The sequence below is a fragment of the Tamandua tetradactyla genome, chromosome 14 (genome assembly GCF_023851605.1).
Source record: "Tamandua tetradactyla isolate mTamTet1 chromosome 14, mTamTet1.pri, whole genome shotgun sequence".
NCBI lineage: Eukaryota > Metazoa > Chordata > Mammalia > Pilosa > Myrmecophagidae > Tamandua > Tamandua tetradactyla.
Window position 1 is genome coordinate 18,762,234 of NC_135340.1, and position 23,909 is coordinate 18,786,142.

At 37.0% G+C, this 23,909-nt stretch overlaps 1 protein-coding gene across 1 annotated transcript; it reads right to left on the reverse strand.

The window, feature by feature from the left end:
• Positions 1-1,115: 1,115 nt before the first annotated feature.
• On the reverse strand, positions 1,116-21,043 carry FAM177A1 (family with sequence similarity 177 member A1). The gene is made up of 5 exons (XM_077126965.1): positions 20,745-21,043; positions 14,182-14,355; positions 6,766-6,832; positions 5,580-5,677; positions 1,116-1,826 (listed from the first exon to the last, which is right to left on the reverse strand). The coding sequence occupies exons 1-5, from the start codon at positions 20,901-20,903 to the stop codon at positions 1,614-1,616; spliced, it is 711 nt and encodes a 236-aa protein (XP_076983080.1). The 5' UTR covers positions 20,904-21,043; the 3' UTR covers positions 1,116-1,613.
• Positions 21,044-23,909: the final 2,866 nt, after the last annotated feature.

Sequence of the window (23,909 nt, forward strand, 5' to 3'; positions counted from 1 at the left end):
CTAGAGAGGGATTTAGAACATCACTTTTAAACATGCATGCCTTCATGTGATACCCAACAAATGTCTAAGATGTTAGAACTATCTCATTTCAAATTAAAAACAAACTGGAAGGAAGAGATCAGGTTAGCAAGGTTTACAGCTATGGTATACTATAATCTATGGTGACACTAATTATATAATCTATTTGACCTAAATATTAATCTTTGAAGCACTAAATTACAGAACTTAAACCCATGAATAAAAGATATCCATCATATTCTATGATTACCATACCATAAATCCATGCAACTAAAGACTCCTAATGATGAATTTAACTATCCTAAAATCCTTCACATTTCAATTGTATTGAGAGGCCACATACTTCATGGACAATGGATTTTCATAATACCCCATTGTACCTATGTTGTGAGTTTCCTTTGAAGCCATATTCTATATAGATATATTTAATTTTGGAAGCTTAATACAGTTTACAGGCTATTAATGTAACATTAATCTCCAAAATTTGTCGTAATCTTTTAAGTTTGTGAATAGACTTTTTAAAAGCAGCATTTCTAAAACAGTCACTCATTCTTTCTTACTCACATCCAGTTATAAATCCAAGTCATACAAATGTAAGAGTCTTGAGAGTGTATTTAGGAATATTTGCAAAAGTAGCTTTATATTATATCCTGGTAAGATTCATAAGCAGAAGAGGAGGTAGAAAAATGGCCAACTGGTTCAAGTAAACCATCCAACTCACTGCACCACTTCAAAATGGGGAATATGGATAATGTGATTCTCCTTCCATTACACCTTATATGATATTTAGCAGTGAGCTTCTAAAGTAATAAGTCTTTATCTGTCTCCCCAGTTTCTTCCTTTTCAACTGCTTGGCTCAAAGGAATCACTCAGGGCTGAATGAGTGACATAACTATATGATAATCATTAAGCATCACCACTTAAATATATTAATAAGTTAATTCCATAACTATTGTCAACATTATGATCAAATCTAGTTATTGAATTAAATAACTACTGAAAAAGAAGGATAAGATATAAGTAAACTGCACTGAAAAATTCAAACTAACTCATTTTTCCATAAAATAAGATTATAAATAAAACAAAATTCAAAGTGCTTCCATCTTGCTCCTTTTATTACACACTCAGTGAACCATCCTTAGTGTGAAATTAATGGTTAGCTATATAAATATGCAAGGCATAACATGAGAAAATATAAGGGGAAAAAATCCTGATATTATAACTGACACTGTAAGATTATCAGTTCAAATTAGCCTTAATCAGCAACTTACCCATTTCTACCAACACAACAGACAGGCTTGATAATCTTTTTTAACTCTTCCTAAGTGATGATTTGGGCTCTAGAATGTCCATAAGTTTTTTTAAAGATCTTTTTAAAAACAAAACCCTAGTTTGACAGAGAGTAAAAGCATAGTTCAAATATCAAAATTTCAGAGCTGGCATTAAATAAAGCCTAAGAATGAAGAATCATTTTCCCTTTCCAATAACTTAATAATTTAAAATATAAATAACTGTATTAAGTCCCACTGAATATAGAGTGAGAAAGTTCCTGGTATAAAAATAACCCTAGGGTTTGAAGTTTGAGTCATTCCAGTCTATGGTGGGACAGAGACTGGATTTTGTTTGCCTTCCATAATTACTTCACAGTCTCCCTCCATTTCAAAATTGAGATTCACAAATGAACTGGAAACAACCGTTTCTGGTTGACCTGTCTGAACAATGGAATTAGCCTGCAGCTTATTCTGCTGTTCTTGGTATTTTCTTTCTGCTTCTTCAGACATCCTGTTTTCTTCTTCTTCTTCCTCTTCCTAAAAAGGGGGAATATCAAGAACAGTTGAAGTATAAAGGTCTAAAAAGAATACTTATTTCCTCTCTGTCAGTTTCTCTTGCCTTTTTATTTTTAATCAAAACATCAGTGTCATGTTTGGTCTAATTAAGACAAGGCATATTTCCCTCTCCCCTGTTAATAAACTAAACAATAACATTTTAAGAAAAATGAAGTCATTTTTCTTAAACAGTATAGCACTGCTTGGCTTAGATGAGTCCTGAATTAACTTTGACTGAGGCTCTATATTTTAATTTTAAGTCTAATCTAAATAAACAATTAGCTAATACATAACTTCAATTATAGGGCACATTTTCTATTCAATTGAATAGGCTGGTTCATTCACTAAAAGGTACAACAAGATTAGTTTTCCCATAAGCACATAGTGTACAGATAGGGCAGTCCTTGCCCTCAAAAAGTTTACAGTCTAGTAGGGAAGTTAAGACATGTAAAAATAGCATTAAGACAAAGCAATAAGTACTATAAAGATTAAGAAAGAACAAATAACTTCCAGCTTCAGAAATACTAAATTCATGGAGGAGGTGACATTTGCATTGGACCTGCAGTATGGTTTGTACAGTGTGAGTAACCTACCTAGGAAGATTAATCTGAGGCTTAGCAAGAGAGAACACTTAGGAGGCTGGTACAATATTCAGATGAGGAAAGGAGGCTGTGCACACAGCTGACAATATTAAGAACACGTATCTGTTCATAAAATGTTTTTGAAGACACAAAACACATATAGAAATCAGGTGACCCTTCCAGACTCACCTCCAGCTACTGCCATGTTGTAACCTATGCTTCAGTTAGGATTAACTACTATTCTTGCAATTTCCTCCAACACAACTTATCTTCATGCCTCCACATTCTAGCTTTACCTGAGTTATCCTCCTCATTATAAAGATGAGGAAACTGAGCCTAGAGAGGTTAAGTATTGTGGTAGTTAGATACAATTGTCAACTTGGCCAGGTGAAGGAACCTAGTTCTATTGCTGTGGACATGAGCCAATGGTACATGAACCCCATCTGTTGCTGATTACATCTGCAGTCGGCTAGGAGGCGTGCCTGCTGCAATGAATGATGTTTCACTTAATTGACTGGGGCTTAAATGAGAGAGCACAATGTAGCTCTCATACCTCATCATACCTCATCTCAGCACTTGCAGCTCAGCCCAGGTCTTTGGAGATGCAAAAAGAAATCTCCCTGGGGAAAGTTGTTGGAACCTAGAGGCCTGTAGAGAAGGCCAGCAGAGATCACCCTGTGCCTTCCCACTTAAGAAAGAACCTGAGTTGAAAGCTAGCTGCCTTTCCTCTGAAGAACTAATGAAACAAATCCCCTTTTATTAAAAGCCAATCCATCTCTGGTGTGTTGCATTTCGGCAACTAGCAAACTAAAACAAGTATCTTGCCCAAAGTTACAAAGTTAAGTGGTAGAGCCAAGACTTGAACTAAGGCCTTTGGTCCTGAAGCCTATGCTCTTAAGAACTAGAGCTTTCTCATTCTTTAAGTCTATACCCATTTCATCCCCACTCTGAAATCTTACTTCCTATGCAGACAGAACTGCCCTCTCATCTTTGTGCCTTAACAGCTGGGATATACATATTATAATACTTGTCATTTTTTGTGTGTCAAGCCACTTCACACCCACATCCATTTTACATCCCTTGGTACAGAGAATGGCTGTTATATCTTTATCTTAAAATTGAAATAATAATCCAAAAAGATGTGTGTGAAGATTAAATAACTTGTATAATACACCTCAGATAACACCTGACAAATAGTGGTTACCTGAAAGCAGTTCTCACCTCCCTTTTCCCAGGATAATAAGCATTCAACAAATATTGGATGAATTTATGATAATCCAGATAGCTAAATCCTCACTACATTCAGCACTTAGTAATGATAGCAGCACAAGGGCTTCAACTAATGCCAGCTGTTGCTGAAATTGTTTTGGGGCAGCAACAGAGTCCCATAAATGAAACTGAGGTGTTCCTCCCCCAAATTCAGTTACTGGGAAGAAAACCAGGCATGAAGCTAGAAGACTTGACAATGCACTCCAAATCTACCACTTCCTAGTTGTGTGATTAAGCAAGTTACTTGGATTCCTTTTCTTATACGTATAGATTATGTCAGATAATATTTACCTTGCTGAAAGAATAAGAGAATAAACAATATAACACATAAAAGTGTCTTGCATGGCACTCAGCCCATAGGAGACAGTCTACAAATTCATTCTTTCAATAAATATTTATGAAGTGTCTACCGTGTACCAGGCACTGCTTTAAGTACTCAAACTGAATAAAAGAGACAAAAAGCACAGTACCCATAATGCTTATATTCTAGTGGGAGGATGACAGAAAATAAAAAATAATAATAAATTATGCAGTATGTTAGGAGATGATAGGTACGAGGGAAAAAACAGAGCAAGGTAAGGGAAACTGCAAGTACTGGTGGAGAAAAAGGATTGGGGGACGTGCTTTATTTCTAAATAAAATGGTCAGATCTACATCACAGAAAAGGTAATGTGAGTAAGACATGAAAGAGGTGAGGGGGTTAGCCATGCATATATCTGGAGGACATGCATTCTAGGCAAGGGAAAAGCCAGTATAAAAGCACCAATGGGGAACATGCCTAGTGGATATGAGGAACAGCAAGGACACCACCTTGACCAGACCTGACAGAGCAAGTGTTGGGGCAGTAGGAAAAGCCAGAGGATAATATGGATGGCAGGGTTGGGGTGGAGAGAGTGAGAGCAAACAGAACCTTACATACAGTGCTATGCATATGACACATAATTCTTTTGGTTACTGACCTGAGCCAGCCAAAATAAAAGTCCGATATAAATATATTGTTGACTTTTAAACTTGGTACTTTAGGACCTCAGAGCTGTTAGTGCTTATATCAAGTTTTTATTATATTCTAGCATGATAAACTTGTGTCTTTGTATTTTTCAGATATTAAATAGGCTTGTCCATGAACCCAAAATTAACATATTGAAAGTCTCTGTACAAAGTCCAAATTATTGTAGTATACTTCTTTCATAGGAGAAAACTTAAAAAACAATTATAAGTTGAACATCCCATTCAATATAAATCATATCCCAGGGTATACAGTATTGACACACTCATCATAAGATTTATTCCATAATAATATCATTTACTGAATACCAATCATAAGAGGCATTGCACTGAGAAAGCCCTTCATCATCTCATGTAATATTACAATTACCTTGTTAAATGTGTATATCTTCCCCATTTTACAGGTGAAAAAACCGCTCAGAGAGCTACACAACTCACCCAAAAGTATTAAGCTAGTTAAGTAAGGGATATAGGATTGAAAATTTATGGCTTAGTTCTAAACTCTGCTCTTTTAAACACTACACTATCCACCTTATCCCTACCTTCCCAAAGGTACTAATACTTGGCATTGCATTCTGGGCAAATAATATGCACTTCATTAAAGCAGGCTTCTATTTTTTCACTCTATTTTACTTTAAGGTTTATCATCCAGATTCCCCAAATGTCCACGAACTCTAGCTTAGTTTTGCCTATAAATCCTAAGGAAATTTCAGTATAAAAAATTCTAAAATGTATGTTAATTTGATAAGAAATTAATGACTAGAATGAAATGCTCATATAAGGGAGTTATCTTTTGGGCAGCTATGAGATACATATGTTCATTATGCAATTCATCATGTCTAGAGCAAACTAAACAAGAAAATGTAAAAAGGAGACACACCTCCTTCTTCATCCGGTAGTACTCATCAATAGCATACTGGTATTTTGGGGTGCTGATACCCAAAACAGATGCAATCTTCTCTCCAAGAAAGTCACACACTAAAGATACAAAAGTTAGAAGACTTATACAATTCCATAAACATTTCTTCAGCACTTTCTATTTGCAGGAATACGTAATTACCATTCCCTGTTCTAAAAAAAAGATTATGAAAACTCCACACATCTCTTTTCTGTATACCTTCCCTAATTTCCCCAGGAAGCATTAGTGGCTCTTTCTGAGTCCCCCAAAACACTCTACCCATACCATTATTATAATATTTATAAACCAGGTATTACAACTATATGTAGGATATCTATTTCTTCAAGAAAAATTGCACATTTTTAGAGGGATAGTTCCTCCTCGGCTGGGGAAGAAGGCTTATACTATAACACTCATTGAGTGCCCACCTGCCAGGCACTGTGAAAGATTAGGCCCAGGGAAGCTGAAGAACCTGTCCAAGCTGACAAAACAGATGCAAAATTCAAATCCAGGCCTGAATTTAAGCTCATGCTCTTTCTATTACATCAGGCTAACTAACACATAGTGAGTGCTCTGCAAATGTATGCTGAATGAATTACTAGTCACAATTAGATCTAAAACAAAGCAGAAAGTGATAGAAGATGTGAAGGAGTTAGAACAAGCAGCAGAGGAAATCTTTGTGATTAAAACCCATGCTTAAAGCTAACATGATCAAGTGATAAGTTGATAATGCATTTCCACCAAATATGACTTCTCAACTTCAGAAATAAGTTAATTAATTAAATAAAAATATACATGAAGAACAACTATAGGCTTAGAATAAGCAGTTAGAATGAGAATAAAATACCTGGAGGGGCAAAATAATAAAACAGCAAAATAGTTGCTGACAAAAGGGATTCAATAGTATGAAAATCATATCTATATTAATACAGTCATTTTTCTCATATGACCCCATATATCCCTGGAGTTCAGAGATAAGTTGTATTTAAGCTTAAATACAAGCGAGGTTAACATATTAAGTCTTCCAACACTAGTCAGCTGCTGAGGACAGAGTGATTTAACTCTCTATTGTTTCTTCTTCATTTTGGAAACATCTACACTTTGGCAAAGCTCCTGTTCTCAGAGGACATTACATCAGTTATACATTATTCAATCAGAAAAGCAATACCTGAGAGGGTTGATGTTGCAGCCCGAAGCATGTAAAACCATAAGAAGGGGCCCCAGGTAAGTTTTGTCTGCAACAAAAAGTTAGGTTAGCAACATTCATACCTAAACTCATTCTATCTATTTCTGCCCAGAATGAAGTAGTCAAATACATTTTACATTCATTCATAAATTTATCATCAGTTTAAGTCCATGGAAGAACCAGAAAAAGATGCAGCCATTGGAATGGAGTTGGTAAGTTACAGTACTGATTATTCATGAATTGATAAACATTTTTATGGATAATAAAGAGGCTTCCTTTCTCCTGTTTAGTGTTCATTGCTCATAAATACAAAACCAGAGATGATGTGCACATCATGAGAAAGGACTTTAAGAAATCACACAGTCTAACACACTTATGTTATAGTGGGGAAACTAAAGGTCAGAGAAATTAAGCAGCTTAAGTAAGGGCATATCAAACAGGCTTTTTTTTTTTTTGGTATATTGTATAGTGGGGTCACATTTCATTATTTTTTCCACGTAAGTATCCCATTATTGCAGCACCATTTCTCGAACTTTTGTTTGGTTGGTTTTTGTTTGCTTGTTTTGCTTGCTTGTTTGTTTTCTCGTGTGGGGGAGAGGGAATGCATAGACCGGGAACCGAACCTGGGTCTCCCTCATGGCAGGCGAGAATTCTACCACTGAACTACCCTTGCACTCCCTCAAACGGGCTTTAATGGCAGGAAAATAAGAAAAAAATCAGAGGTAAGTTGACCTTTTTGTTTCTTTAAGGATTAAAAAGGAACTAAAACATGCAATCCAAGACAAGCTCACTATGTATTTGACACGTGAGAATCCCTGTCAAAATGCAATCTACTGTTAATCTTGGTTCTGAAATTCCATAGAGTATTTTTGGATAGATGACAAACTGATGACAGTTTGCTTTTATTAATTAATTGGTAAAAGAGGCATGCTTCATTGTACCAACATTTTAGTTTACAAAAAGAAAACATAGTACAGATCCTGCAATCAATCAATCAAATACATTAGTAATTTTTAAAGATACTGGTTCTAGGGAGGGGAGAAAGAGATAAACGTGTCCATAATCTTCTTTTGCTAAGATACGTTAACCATAAAGGAGTCTTATAAATAAAAAGGCAAACACAAAGGTATCTGTTAAGACTGAGTAAATGGGCTAAAACAGAGGTAATGATACAACATATAACCCATCTTTGTCATGTAAAGTAGGTATGGCAAGTTCTGGAATAACATAACAGAAAAGACAAAAAGGTAGCTCCTTTGTCTCTATTTACTCAAGAAGGAATATCCAGCAAACAAATAGATTCAACCAATAAAATAATGTACATTTCTAACTCCCTGGATTCAAATCCATAAAATCTCCTATATTCACAGCAGGAATAGTATCATCTGTGGGGATATGGGCTACGTTAGGGACTTTGGTTAAGATGCTCTGACCTTACTGTGTTTACATTATGATTTATAACACAGGACAATGCATCAATATAGGGAATGGAATCAATTTCTATAACATATGATAAAGGACAGGGTTAGGAAACTACTTAGAAAAGAACTAAGCATATTTTAGGAGAAAAAATATATAATTGGACCAATTCTCCTCAGGTTGTTTCTAGAGAGAATAACTGCTAATATACAGGATATGATTACCAAAGAGTCAAACCTGCTCCATAGTTCAAGAACTACAAGCATTCCTGAATAAAAGCTATAATTATCCCACACAGCTATACAGAATAAATTAATCAACCCTGCCACCACTGCAGCATCACCACTTCCATCAACTATCCTGAGTAATAGTAGAACTGGGACAAGATCGTGGGTCTTCAAGACTTCCAATTCATGATACTAAAATTGGAATTGATTCATTTTTCTCCAAAACTATAAATACCCATTTCTTTCTTTATTATTAAGACCAGCTATCATTTCTTTTTGTTTAAAGAACTTATTTTCAGATTACAAAAGTATGTCTTACAAATTATGGAAAACTTATAAAATGCAGCTAAATATAAAGACATTTTAAATTTCATTCCCTGGAGATCATTACCATTACCATTAATATATATACATATATATATATTTTTTTACATGGGCAGGCACTGGGAATCGAACCCAGGTCCTCTGGCATCGCAGGCAAGCATTCCTACCTGCTGAGCCACCCTGGCCCACCCACCATTAATATTTTAGTGTATCTTTCCAATCTTTTTCTAACCATACCATATTTTCTTTTTTCCAAAATTATACTATACATACTTTTGCTATTCTTTTTTTTCCCTTTTACTGTAATATTAGGCATATTTCTCTGTAATTAAAAATTCCTAAAAGGAGAATTACAGGCCAAAGGATGTAATGATATAGAAAGCTCTTGATTTATATTACAAAAAGACTCATGAAATTTACCAATAATTAGCAGCATATGTGAGAGTACCTATTCCCTTGTACTCTCACCACATGATATACAGTCCTTTTTTAAAACTTCATAGGTAAAAGATGAGCACAAATAATCTGACTTCTGACCAATCAATTTATAAAGGTGACAATTATGTGTAAGACCAAATTTAAATACATATATATGCACAAAGATATACACATATTTGAAACCCTTTAATCAAAACCAAATCGATGATCAAGGGAATTACAAGAAATATGCTTGTTCCTAAGACAAAATCTAAGGGAAATAATTACCATAAGATTGTCAGAAGATCTAGGTCTCCATCTCTAATTCTTCATAAAGTATCTTCAATTTTTATTTAAATATCAGATGGCTATTTCAAAACTGCGGTCTGTTTTACAAATTTACTACATAAATACTGGATAATATCTTTTCAAAATACCTCTTCCTTAGATCTGTGATGCATTAAAAGCAAACAGAAAATGGAAAGTCTTCTTCACATTAAGTAAAAACAGTTCAGTCTCAGATGGTAAAAATTACTCCAAAGGAAAAGTGTTGGATGTTTTAGCAAAGTCCTGGCAACAAACAGATGATACATTCAAACTGGCTGATATGAGAAGAGTCCAATAAAGGTACTATTTATAAAGATGTGGACTGGGTTTAGAAAATCAACAAAGAACAGAACAGTACCCCAGGGCTACCAACACTACAGGAACCATTAATACCCCTGATGCCTGAAGGGATGAGAAGAAAGAGAAGTTACTGAGAATCCAGAGGATTTATCAAATGGAGAAGGAGCTGTGGTCTTTGGTAGAAAATGTCATCACCTAGGGTACCCAACAGGGAGGGAATCCTAGAGTCGGGATGGTGAAGAATAAATAACACAACCTCATTTTCTTCTTCCCCTCTAATTTCCTATTGACAGCTTGGACCAAACTGAACCCAAAGCCAAGCCAGACGCAAGGAATGTTTTGATGCAGTCCATACATATCAGAACACAATGCAGAGTGTGCAGGTGTACTGAGTAGATCAGAGGGACAAACAGAAGCTTTACATGATGCTTAGAGCACAAACACAAGAAAGGCTAATGGCAAATAGAAGCAGTTTCAAGGTTACATGCTACAAAAATGCTTCAAAATCCAGATACCAATCATGAGCTGTTAACGTACTATACTATAGTAAAAGATGTCCTGCTTAAACAACAAAATCCTTCAAATGCTTATTTTAAAATTTCCACAGGTCTCTCGCCTACGAAGATTTTGAGATAAGTTTTTGAAGTTTAACCCAAAAGTCTCTTCACCTGCATATTCAAATTATCTATTTAAGAGCACGTAAATAGACATATAAAGTTAACTTCAAGTTGCTCTTTTATTACAAAAGAAAAAAAGGTTTGAGTTGTTTTATTTTCATACTTGTCACACAACAACTTTATAACTGAGCTTCTTGCACAGTTTTAAAATAAAGTTTTAAAACATAGCATAAACTTTATTCCTGGTAGAAGTTGAAGGAAATGCAAAGCAGACAGAATATTCTTACTTAACAAAAAGCTATTTTGCCTTACTACCCTACCTCCTATATAAAAGGATTAATAATTCAATTAAATATTCAGTTAGCAGCTTTCTAATGGCTCTTAAGATGTGCTTAATTTGCAACAAATAAAAAATTGAAGGAGTATTGGTTAGTTCTAACCTTTAGAAATCTTATTAAAGTGGAAATCACAAAGGAAGTTAATTCTTTAATAAAAAAAGGTTCAATGGACAAATCTGAGTGGGCAAATGAAACCATAATGTGTTCTACTATTAGTTAAATTTTTCTTTAAAAAAACTAGTTAATAAGGGGAAGGAGAGGAGCTATTTGCAAGTCTACTTTATGACCAGAAATCTACATTAAGCTGCAGCATTAAAAATAAACAAACATATATATATAGTGACATATTAACATATAGATGCATAACAAATAAACAAAATGAAGCAAATGAAAAAAATCAAAGAAATGAATTGTATCTCTTTTAGCTAAGGATTTACGTTAATTGTTGCAGCTTCGTTTCAATAACGGTAGTCAATATGGATAGTTCTATTTGCTAATTATATATTCTGCATAAAGTTTTTATTATATTTTTGTGAAAATTTTATTTAAAAGCCAAGTAAAATGTCACCTCCTCTCAGTTTCAGGTTGTGTTTATAATATAGAAGTCCCTTTTGGAAATATGGTAGCTAACTCTCTTATTTAATTTTTTTATTATTATTTTTATAAGGTTAAATTTAGTGATCTCTTTATTTCTTTCTTTTTTAATGCATGTTTTTATTTTATTACTTAAACCCATACATGGGCTAAAGGGGTAGTCAGTCACAAGGTTTTTACAACAACAGGTCACAAGATAAAAGCTATATAGTTACACAAGCATTAACAAAGATCAAGGCTACTGGACTACAGTTCAGCAATGCAGTTATTTCCTTCTAGATATTCTAAAAAGGAACTAAAAAGAAATATCCATATAATGAGTCAGTAGTCATAATAATTTGTTCTACCCTAACTCCTCCCTCTCATTTGATCATTCTTCCAATTTTCAGAGATATCTTCACAACGATCATTCTAACTTCTTCATGCTGCAAAGGACTGTCAATGTTATGGGGTAGAGGAATGAAACTGGTTGATGTTCTTGGAGAAACTGGTACCTCTGGGTTTCAGGAGGTACCAATGCAACACTCTTCAGAAACTCCAATGCATTGGCTCCAATGCAACTGGAGGCTTTAAGTTTCTAAAAAAATAAACTTCATAAGTAAAACTTTTTTTTTTAATAAGTAAAACTTTTATAGCATTTTAGATGGAACCCAGGATATTCTTTAGGGTGCTAACAACTCTTAATTGCCTAAAAATCACCATAATATTGAAGACAGTAATTACCCTCAAAGAAAACATCATTTTAAGACTTCAGAGTGGATATACTAAGATTTGAGTCATTATGCAAATTAATTTTGTAAACTCTAAAATGATACTGAGTAAGAACTATAGGAAAAATTTAGAAATTAGTTACGCGTTTTCAAATTATAATAGAATTTGAAGTAAGATTTCTTGTGCTATTTACTATCAAGAGCTGAGCTGAGCTGCCACATCTTAAAAGTATCCAATTAAGTCAACAAGCCAAAATTCCAAACAAAAGGTTCTGCCATTTTATGGACTCAGGGGACCAGGGAAAGGAAGAAAGGACAGGAGTATAAAAGTACTAAAGTACTGAGCAGAAAAGTATCTTCAAAGTCTCCCCCTTTCTCTCTGATAAGGAGGACTCAGCAGAGGTGACCGAGGAAGGAAGGCCTCAGTTTTGAACCCCTTTTTATAGGAAGGTCCCTAGGTTGACAATGCAGATACTTGTAAGAGCAGGACTGTACAGCAACTACCTTCAGAGACACCAATGCACTTGTTGTGTACCAAGTCTGCTATGGAGAGGGCAGCTTTCCCGTGAGGCCTGTCAGGTAAGCCTTTGTAACTGCCTATGGTCAGGACTGAAAAATCACACAGGTTTTTGGTCAAGAGCTGGACTCCTCATTTACAACTATGTTTGGTACTTACAACCATATTGGTTAACTAATACCACCTTACATGTATTTATAGTTCTTAGTCATTTTGTGATGACTTTTCATATATATTATCTTATTTAATCTTCAAAAACAACTCTGAAAAAACAAACAAACAAAAACTCTGAACCTAGAAGGGGCAGATGTTATCCTCTTTTATAATTGTGGAACCTGAACTGTAACAGTTTAAGTCTTTACTCAGAGAGCGATAACTATTACAGAATAGAACCAGAAGTAAAAATCAAGTTTCTGACTTCACATGATGCCTCTCAGTAAAGGAAATAAGCTTTCTTAGTACTCTGCAACTTAGTACTCAGGGACCCATCAGTTTGGACCAAAGAATTCAAGGAAATCCTAATGTGCACATGACATATACAGGGCATTTAAGACTTCAAGGGTAAATCTTTAGGTAAGTAATAAGGGTGAACTGTTTTCTATGACAATGCCATTATCAATTTCTAAGTATATATAAACAACTTTTGAGACAATGTTTTCAAAACATACATATATACACATTTATTCAAATAAGAATCCCTCAAATTTAAAAGGAAGACACTTAGTTCAACAGCTCTCCCATTACATGAAATATTTCTGCAATATTCCATGTTCATTTGGAATTGTACAATCCTCTGAATATTTCTTGTACTAAAAAATCTGAATCTGATTTTTTAACAGCCCAAATTCATTTAGAGCCAAGTCCAACAAATAATGACTAATAATATTTTCTTTCATGTCAAATATAAATTAATAATTCTCCATCCTGTTATTGTGTTTTACTTTCTTCATAGATCTTTTCATAGTCTGATATAGTATATGTTTGTTTACTGCCTATCTGGCCAATAACATGTAAGAGCAAAAACTTATGTTGTCCATTGCAGTATCACCAATGCCTAAAACAGTACCTGTTAAAAAGTCAGTAAATATTTGATCAAGTGGACTCTAAAAATGATTACTTCAAAAGACAACACTCTTTTTAAATGTACAGCTCATCTTATAACTTTATCGTCTTTATAGACATATCTTGTTCAATTAAGAAAATCTCAAATTTAGCTAACTGGTAAGGCATAAAATTTAAGAAGTACACAATCCTATCTTCGAATTAAAATTTGGGACATTATTTTTAAAAAACTGACAATACTAAACTGTAGGTAGAAAATATCACAGAACTGTGGTCCTTAATTCAAAGGGTCTGTGATTAAATTACTCTATTCATAAGATAAATATTAAAGAAAACTGTACAAATGGACAAAGAATTCTAACATGCAAAAGAACCCACTGCATTTCGTATTATATAAAAATGCCCTTTTCTACTAAAATAACATAATTTTATAATCAGAATATGGTTGATTTAATCCTAAAAATCTCCTCTATTCAGTGTTTAAGGGGAAACAAATCAATTAAAACAAAATCTTCTGATAGCACACATTATCGATATCAAACTTACTGGATCAATCGTAGGCAAAACATCTTTCTTCTCTGGGCCATCAACTTCATCCTCATCTGTGCTGTATTCTTCCATTGTCTCACCACTAACAAAGTGGATGACTCTCCTTGGGACTTTCTTCTTTTTTCCTATAACTCCCAGTTCTACATTTTCAAAGCCTCTCTCGTTACTCATCTATATCAATAATTAAGAAAAAAAATTATAAAAATCAGAATTAAGTGAGATTAATTTTCTTTCATATTAATTATCTTTCAATTTGTAGTTTTATTCTAGGGAAGAAAGAATCATAAACCAAACCTTAAATAATTTTTCTTAAAAATAAAACATCATACATACCAAAGAATAACTGTCATTTTATGTAGTTTAATGAATAATAAAGCAAACACCTGCTTTTTAAAATGAAAAATAAAGTTTCTGTTTAAGTCAGCAACTAAGAAATCAAGCACCATATTTCAAATCTTAGCAATCTCACTGGTGAATAATATGCAAAGACATGCAGGGCATCATTTTAAAGAATTACAGTAATTATGGAAGGATTCTTTACTAATACCAAAGGAAAATCACATAGACACACATATACATACGTTAGAGACATAAAATAACAGTTTATACCAGTAAGCTCTCCTAAGTCTTTAGAATTGAACTTAGCTATGGAATGAGCAAAACAAAAGCAGTTCAGTTTAACTCTGAAACTCTCCTTTTCTCAAAACAGAAGTCCCAGATTCAAATGCCTTTTAGGCCAAGAAGGTACCCCAATGGCTGAAGCGATGGAGGGGGTAGAGAATCCTGTGAAGAAAGCATACCCTAACTAAAAATATTTCAAATTTAAAACTTTTAAAACACTGTACCAAATAAAAAATTAATTTGTAAGCCAAACCTGAGAAGCAGACCACCACTGTGTTATCTATGGAGAACTTTCACATTTCTTAGTTAATAATATATAGGTAAAAACAGGGTTTTATTTTATTTCTTTTATTTATGAAACATAACCACATACAAATATTCTTACCATAGGATCATTCTATTCTTGTTATATAATCAATAACTCACAATATCATCACATAGTTGTATATTCATCATCATGATTATTTCTTAGAACATTTACATCAATTCAGAAAAAGGAATAAAAAGAAAACAAAAAACTTCATACATACCATATCCCTTACCCCTCCCTTTCATTCATCACTAGCATTTCAATCTACTAAATTTATTTTTAACATCTGTTTTCCCTATTATTTATTTTTAATCCATATGTTTTACTCATCTGTCGATAAGGTAGATAAAAGGAGCATCAGACACAAGGTTTTCATCACACAGTCATACTGCGAAAGCTCATCATTATACAATTATCTTCAAGAAACATGGCTACTGGAACACAGCTCTACATTTTCCGGCAGTTGCCTCCAGCCTCTCCATTACACCTTAACTAAAAAGGTGATATCTATTTAATGTGTAAGAAAAACCACCAGGATAACCTCTTGACTCTGTTTGGAATCTCTCAGCCATTGACACTTTATTTTGTCTCGTTTCGCTCTTCTTTTGGTCAAGGTTTTCTCAATCCCTTGATGCTGAGTCCCAGCTCATTCTAGGATTTCTGTCCCACGTTGCCAGGAAGGTCCACGCCCCTGGAAGTCATGTCCCACATAGAAAGGGGGAGGGCAGTGTGTTTGTCTGTAGTGTTGGCTGAGAGAGAGGCCACATCTGAGCAACAGAAGAGGTTCTCTTGGGGGTGACTCTTAGGCCTAATTTTAAGTAGGCTTAGCCTATCCTTTGTGGGGTTAAGTTTCTTATGAACAAACTTCAAAACTGGGGGCTCAGCCTATTGCTTTGGTTGTCCCCACTGCTTGTGAGAATATCAAGAATTCTCCACTTGGGGAAATTGAATCTTCCCCCTTTCTCACCATTCCCCCAAGGGGACTTTACAAATACTTTTTTATTCACTGTTCAAATCACTCAAACCAGAGTTTTCTTGACACTAAAAAAGATTTTACAACATTTTAAACATTATATAACAGTTTTGGAGTTCTAATTATATCCAAATTTGGCTTCTATATACATTGCCATGTTCCAAACCGAGAAGAATCACATATTGTGGGAGAGAGTGAAAAGCTTCTTTTCACTGTCATTTTACTTAAAGCTTAAATTTCTAAGGGGCAGTGCGATAGTGGCTCAGTTGCAGAATTCACTCCTGCCATGCCAGAGACCCAGATTCGATTTCCGGTGTCTGCCCATGCAAGAAAAAAGAAAAAAAGAAATTCCTAAAAAAGTCTTTGTTATATCATCTTACTAGAAGATTTCAAAAAGACACTGTTTACCTGTAATTGTGGAGAAAAACAAAAATCTGATAACAGTGGTTACCCCTTGAGAGAGGATCCCAAACAAAGGGGGAAAGATATAGACAGGGAGTGCTCAACAGGGCCTTTTATTCTTTTTCTGTCATTGTTTCATTTTTTATGATAAGAATTTCTTCATGTATTACCAGTAAAACTTTAAAATAAAACCAAAACAAAATGATACAAGACTATAGGACTGCTATGATTAAACACTACTGAATGATACATATATCATCTCCTACCTGACTGAGGACTGATCTTGCCTGCCTCCCCTCCTCAGGCACCCCTACCTCTAACTCCCTGGAAGCATGCTGAGCTTGGATGGTGTTGTAGTTTGCTAGCTTCCAGAACACAATATACTAGAAACAGAATGGTTTTTAAAAGGGGAATTTAATAAGTTGCTAGTTTAGAGTTCTAAGGCCGAGAAGATGTCCCAATTATAACAAGTCCATAGAAATATCCAATCTAAGGCATCCAGGGAAAGACACCTTGATTCAAGAAGACCAGTGAAGTTCAGGCTTTCTCAAGTGGAAAGGAACATGGCAAACACACTTAGGGTTTCTCTCTCATCTGGAATGGCACATGGTGAACACGGTGTCATATGCTAGCTTTCTCTCCTGGCTTCCTGTTTCATGAAGCTCCCCAGGAGGCATTTTCCTTCTTCATCTCCAAAGCGCTGGTTGATGGACTCTTTGCTTTGTGATGCTGCAGCATTCTCTGCTCTCTCTCAATCTCCTGGCTTTCTCTCTTGTCGTTCTCTTTTATAGAATTCCAGTAAATTAAACAAGACCTACCCAAATGGGTGGAGACACACCTCCCCTAATCCAGTTTAACAACCACTTTTGATTGAGTCACATCTCAGGGAGATGATCTAATTACAGTTTCAAACATAAAGTACTGATTAAGGATTAAAAGAAAAGCTGCCTTTACAAAATGGAATTAGTATTAAAACATGGCTTTTCTAGAGTACATACATCCTTTCAAACTGGCACAGATGGCTACAACCTTGAACTTTGCAGGCTCCAAGTTCTTGTTTAGAGAAAAGAGCACATACCCAGATGCTTTCCCAAAAGTTGCATGCAAACAACTGGCATTCGGCCACTTTTGTCCCCCAAAACCTATAATTTAAACAGCAGTTGCCACTGGTGCAGACATACTCCAGTGAACTTCTTGATTTCTCTCTGTCATGAGGTAGCTGTAGCTCTGTTTAAGAGATCACCCTGGCATTTAGTGCCCCTTTCTTGGGAATGTCAACAGCCCCCAATGTGGGGTGGTTTGCAGGAATCCCAGCAGGCTCTTTCTTTTTGGGGCATGAATCCTGAAGCTGGCTTACCTGGATGCAACAATGTAAGTGGAATTCTCTAGGACAGTCCTGAATTCAAAAATGTTGTACTCTATAAGAATTCTTATGCTTGTAGATATAGTCCAACATAATTTGAACACACAGTTGTTCAACTAGAAAAGCTCTTGAACTACAATAGCAGAGAAGGTATTATACACATAAAAATAGTGGACAAATGGGTATGGTTGATGATTAAAATTATAAATTTTTCATACATTATTTAAAACTAAACTTTGTCTATGAAAACAGATGGCTGGGCGGATCTGACCAACAGGGTGCAATTTTTCTACCCTTGATCTTAAGGCACTAGACTGTGAAAGAAAACCGTTGACATATGATTCTAATCTCTACGTGGAAAAGGGGGGGAAAAAACAAAAAACAAAGCAGTACAGGGAAGCGTCCACAGGTAAAACCAACCAGAAAATAATTTCGTATAAAATTTCCCAACTATAAATATTCTCTGGGTTTTTCAAAAGTTTTATTTTTACAGACAAACTACAAACTGCATGAAAGAAAATGTTCACTGTAAATTATGCAAATTTCATTTTAACAAACTCCAAACATCTTAAAAGACAGTTTCAAAACACCAGGAAATAATATGATACAATGTCAAATACCATTTTACATTTTGTGATTAACTAGACTGTAAATCTGCTTATCTTGTTCCTCAGGGCCTGTTTTTAATGGCAATTTTCCTTTTATATTCTTTTACAGCACCAATACTTCTTAGAAACATGTCCTGTACTTGGAATTATTTACACTGTGTTGTCCTCCCCTACTAGGTTGAAAGCGACAGTAGGCACAGTGTATACACCTCACTACTATATGTTTTAGCCTAGAGTTTCCCGCACATAGTAAGCCCTTGGTAACAGAGGTGTTGAATAAATAAATAAAAGAGTACTATTGAAATTTTAACTCCCTCAATAATAAAGAGACTGAAATTCTGGCTAAAAGTCCATTCAGAGACTGCTGGATAGAATGTCACAACAGGAAATGGATGGCCTAGTTAGAGGCCCAATTCTAAATACCCCATCTCCTATCTATTCCTCCCTTCCTTAAATGGCACTTGGGTTTTCTCAGTTCTGGCAAACTGTAAACCGGTATAGGATGGCAGCCTCTCCCTTCACCTGAGTTTCCACCTCAATGGTCTCTTCACTCTTACCATGATCAAATCCCAGAGCATGGATCTGGGCTTCCCAGAGATGTTTTTGCTTCAGAAATGTGAATAAGAGAGTAAAAGGGGGAAGAAAACACTTTGTATAGTATGAACTCACCTGTGTTTAACAAAGAAAGATAATCTAGGCATAAATCTCTATGAAAAAATATACCAGAAACTGGACAACAGTTACTTTTGGGAAAAGACAGTAGAGTTATTCTTGGGAACTTTTACTTCATTTTCTACAGATTTCTTTACTGTTTAAATAATTGCTTTTTTTTAACCAAGAATATGTAAACATCATAATATCACTAAAACAAAACGAAGGGCCAATCTTCAAACAATATTCACCTGGCAAATCAATACAAGTACATTTACTTTGCTATTACAGAAATAGCAAAGAAAAACAAATTTAGTTACAGAAGGAAAGTAACATGGAACATGCACCAAGAACTGTGGATTTAAACACTTCTTAAACAATTTGTGTTGCTCCCTAAATTCCTTCTTGCAGGTTACTTTCCTCTTTTTTAAATAACAGAAAAAGAAAGAAAGGAAATTCCATATAAAGACCAGTATGTGGGAAAGTTTTAGTTCATGTAAACCATATTTTATAGTGTTAAGACCTACACTCACATGGACCCCAAGCAGTTTGGGGAAAACGTCTTGGTAACACTAAGGTAGTATTAAAAATGGAGCTAATGAAAAAGGGTGGGGAAATTTCACTAAGGGTGGGGAAATTTCTACACAGGAGTAACGAGATTTTTAACGGCCAAAACTGTATAGTCCGGAAATGGTTTCAATGAAGCTATTTCATTAGTTTCGCTTGCCGAAGATCCTAAACTACAGTTTATTAGAGCAACGCCAAGACAAAACCCCCAAACCTTACCTCCTACGCTTGCTGCGCTGGCCATCACAGCTTGGAAAAATGGCTAGTCCCAATTAAGACGTGCTATAGTGTAAAATACACACGGAATTTCAAAGGTTTATTACCAAAAAAGAGCATAAAATATTCCAATAATTTTTCTATTAACTGCATATTGAAATACTTCTGATATATTAGATTAAATAAAATACCATAAAATTGGTTTCACCTGTGGTGCTTTGTTTTGGTTTTTTCCTGTGGCTACTAGAAAACTGACAACTACATAAACGGTTCGCGTTTCACTTCCACGGGACAACGCGGCTGAGCCTCTAGTCGCCTCCCGGGTGAAACGGGGAGAACTAGACCCACCTCCAGGGGCTGTCATCAGGATTAAGTGAAATAAAGCCTGTAAATGCCCAGCACGTAGGAGCCATCAGCCAACCGAAGGGAAGATGCCGAGTCAGGCGCTAGCACGAGGAGAGGCTGAGGGGCGACTGGAGCCCCGCACAACCTGCCTCCCCGCTTCTCTAAGGGCGGCCTGGCCGGGACGCACCGACTCTCCTCGCAGAGCCGGGGCTGAGCGTCCCTCCCGGATACCCGAGGCCGCCCGGCGTCTGCAGCGCTGCGAGCGAAGGGGCGCCCGGGCTACGGTGAGGCAACCGCCCTTTCCACCTCACCGGTGTCTCTGAGCGAGACGCGGCCACAGTGAGCAGGAGGCCCGGGACGCACCTCGGCCAGCAGGCGGCCCGCGCGGGGGAAGCCCGAACTGGCAAAGGGCAGCGGAGGAGGCTCGGCTGTCACGGCCTCGGCGCGGCCGCCGGCGCCGCCGCCGCCGCCGCCTCCCGCCGCCTCCCTCGGGGCCCCACCTACCGGCCGCGCAGTCTCCCTGGACGCCGCCGCGGCTCGCGAGGCTGAATCTACTTCTCCTTCCTCGACACCGCTTACTGGCTCCCGGTTCATCGAGGTGGATGCCATAGGGCTGCTGGCGCCGGCGAGATAGAGCGCAATGGCCGATAAGCCCACATCCATCCTCCGCCTTCCCGCAGTCGGGAAGTGGGACGCCCAGGCAGCGCCGCCTCCAGCCGCGTCCGGACACGCCACGACGGCGGGGAAGGGCCGGCGAAGCGCTTCGCCAGTCCCGCCGCCTGGGCGCCTGCAGACTCCGCCCGGGAAACGCCACCGCCCGCTCGCGCAGGGCGGGGCCGTGCCCCCCGCTGCACTGCTTCCGGCTGAGCCACCTCCTGGTACCACCTTGACGTCACGCCTCCTACCTGTACGTGGGGCCTCTGGCATCCCGAGCTCAGCGCAGCCGTTTACCTACTCGTCAGAAACTCTCCAGAAACTTCGTTCCTGCGCTTATAAAATGAGAATAGCTGCGTAATGAGCTTCAAGGACATGTATCAAGAGATGCGTGCACAAAATTAATTGTAAAATGTACCAACTCCTGATACATATTCCATTATTAACTTGGATGGTATGACATTCCCGCTAAAAGACCTTGAAATAAGGTCTTTTAAAAATCAATTTTGCTTACACTAGTCTGAAATGCTTAAGTATAACTATAGAAAAGCTAACAGAGAAGACCTAATAGAGAGCAAGCTTCCATCTTGAAAAATATGAGGAATATTTTAGGGTGTGCTTTAGGGTTTATTTTTGTGAAACGAAAAGTCTCACAGTTTTCACATTGTTTCAATAAGTAAACAAGTTCTTTAAAAATCGTGTTTGAAGTGATTGCTGAATGACTTTGTCAAGCTAGCATCTCCATTTTTTTTAATTGCGTGGTTTTAGCATGAAAGTTTCCGCACAAGTTTTCACAAATTTGTAAAGTCAAAAACAAAATATATATAATTTTGGTGAGGGGAAGTTTCACTTGATGCTTTAATTTAGTGTCAGAAAACAAAGACCAAGTTGACGGCTGGGTAAGATACTCAAGGATGCCATTTCCCCCCCCCAGAATCTTTGAACATCAGCAAAATTGGCAGTCATGTTCCTCAAAACTCCGGAATATGGTTACAGGGTTGCATTAACAGGGTGAGCGCTGAATGGAGAAAACTCAACTTTAAAAATGGTAGGAGAAACTCCTGTCACCCTTGGAGGCTTCCCACCCCCAGCCCAGTGTAGGGCCAGCCTGCACTCCAAATTTAGGTCCCTGGCCCTGTTTTGGAGGGATCATGATAACCCCTGTGTCCATACTGGGTGCCATTATATCGGTGCCAATCTACCAGGTGGCATCCTGAAGACTGAACCAGGAAAGTCATCTCTGGCTAGCCCTCCCAGAACTTGCCTTTGAGACAGAAACAGTTAAAGCCAAGTGAGAAACTGCTAGGCCAAAGCAGTGGAGGGTAATGATCACCTGCTGTCAGTCATACAATAGAGCACCCAGGAGGGGAGAAAGCATATTTCTTAGGGATTTTAGTGTGCATTCAAAATCCTTTAAGAGGGGAATTTCTAGACCACAAGCAAGGATAAAACAAGGACAAGATCCAGGATTAGAAAAGACTGAGCAGACCTTGCACTTTGCCTTTGCCTCAGGTTGAGCTTGAAAGGAGGGCTAAATTCTGAAGGAAAGTACCAGCCAATGCACAGTTAATTTGCAAAGGCTGCAAAAGGTTCTTTTTGTTTTGGTTTTGTATCTTTTTGTAGCTCCTCTAAGTGAAGGAAATCTGTCATTTCACTAGTTTGATACAAATTTAAAGAACAGAGTTGAGGGACTGTGTCCCAGATTTTATGCTTTAAAATATTAAGATAGGGCAGGCCAACGGTGGTTCAGCAGGCAGACTTCTCGCCTGCCATGCCAGAGACCCAGGTTCGATTCCCGGTGCCTGCCCAAGCAAATAAACAAATAAATAAATAAAATGTATACTGTACAATAAAATATTACAAATGAACAGAAAAAAGGAATGATGGTTTATGAGTCAGGGTTCTCTAGAACAGAGCCAACAGGAGATATTCGTAAATATGAGATTTATAAAGGTGTCTCGTGCAACCGCAGGAATGGAGAAGTCCAAAATCCATAGGGCAGGCTGTGAAGCTGGCAGCTCTGAAGAAGGATCTGGATGAACTCCGCAGGAGAGGCTCACTGGCTGAGGAAGCAGTGACAGTCTCTCTTCTTCTTTAAAACTTTCAACTGATTGGATTAACTTGTGGAAGACGCCCCTTAGTTGATTGCAGATGTAATGGGCCTCGGAAGCAATAAACTGACTGATTATTTAATACACCAGCCTTCTGATTTATCAACCAGCCACAAAATATCCTCGCAATAATGTGTTTGGCCAGCGCTTGACTGACGAGACAACTGGGCCTCATCACTTGGCCAAGTTGAAACCCGAACCTAACCATCACAATCTACCCCTTATCAACTTGACAGCTATACACATCACCTTGAAACACACTTAATTCCCAAATAGAACACAATAACAGATAAATGTTTCACCTACCAATTCTCAACTGTACTGCATACAACTGGAAATGCACTACATCTCTCCAGAATAGGGTGCAAGACCTTACGTAACATTCGGCCTTAAACTTCATATCCTATCACATGAACAGTACATCTTATGTCATATGAGAAGAGGAAAACAAGATATTTGCTTATGTACAAATGCAAACATACTCATCATAATAAAACAGGGAGGAAATATTCATACAACCACAGTCCTCATTTCTGTAACTGGCCACGTGGTCATAGTTCAAATTTATCACTGCCTTCTTCTACTACCTATTCCTTGTTCCGTTTACCCTCAGCAAGCACTTCAGCTTGGCTGTGGTTCCTTGCCAGGTAGAGTGACCCAGCCCTTCATTCCTAAAGTTTCTGGGTCACTGGTAGTCTTGCCTGGATTGGGTTGTTGCAGTTTTCCATTGACTTTAATCATAGGGCATGGTTGTTACTAAGAGACACCCTAGGGAATCTCCTTTATTCCAGGAAAACTCTTTTTTTTTTTCTTTTCATGTTTTTATTAATCCATTTTGCCAATTTCTGACTTTTGATTGGAAAGTTTAATTTATTTACATTTAGTTTGTTTTTAAAAATATTTT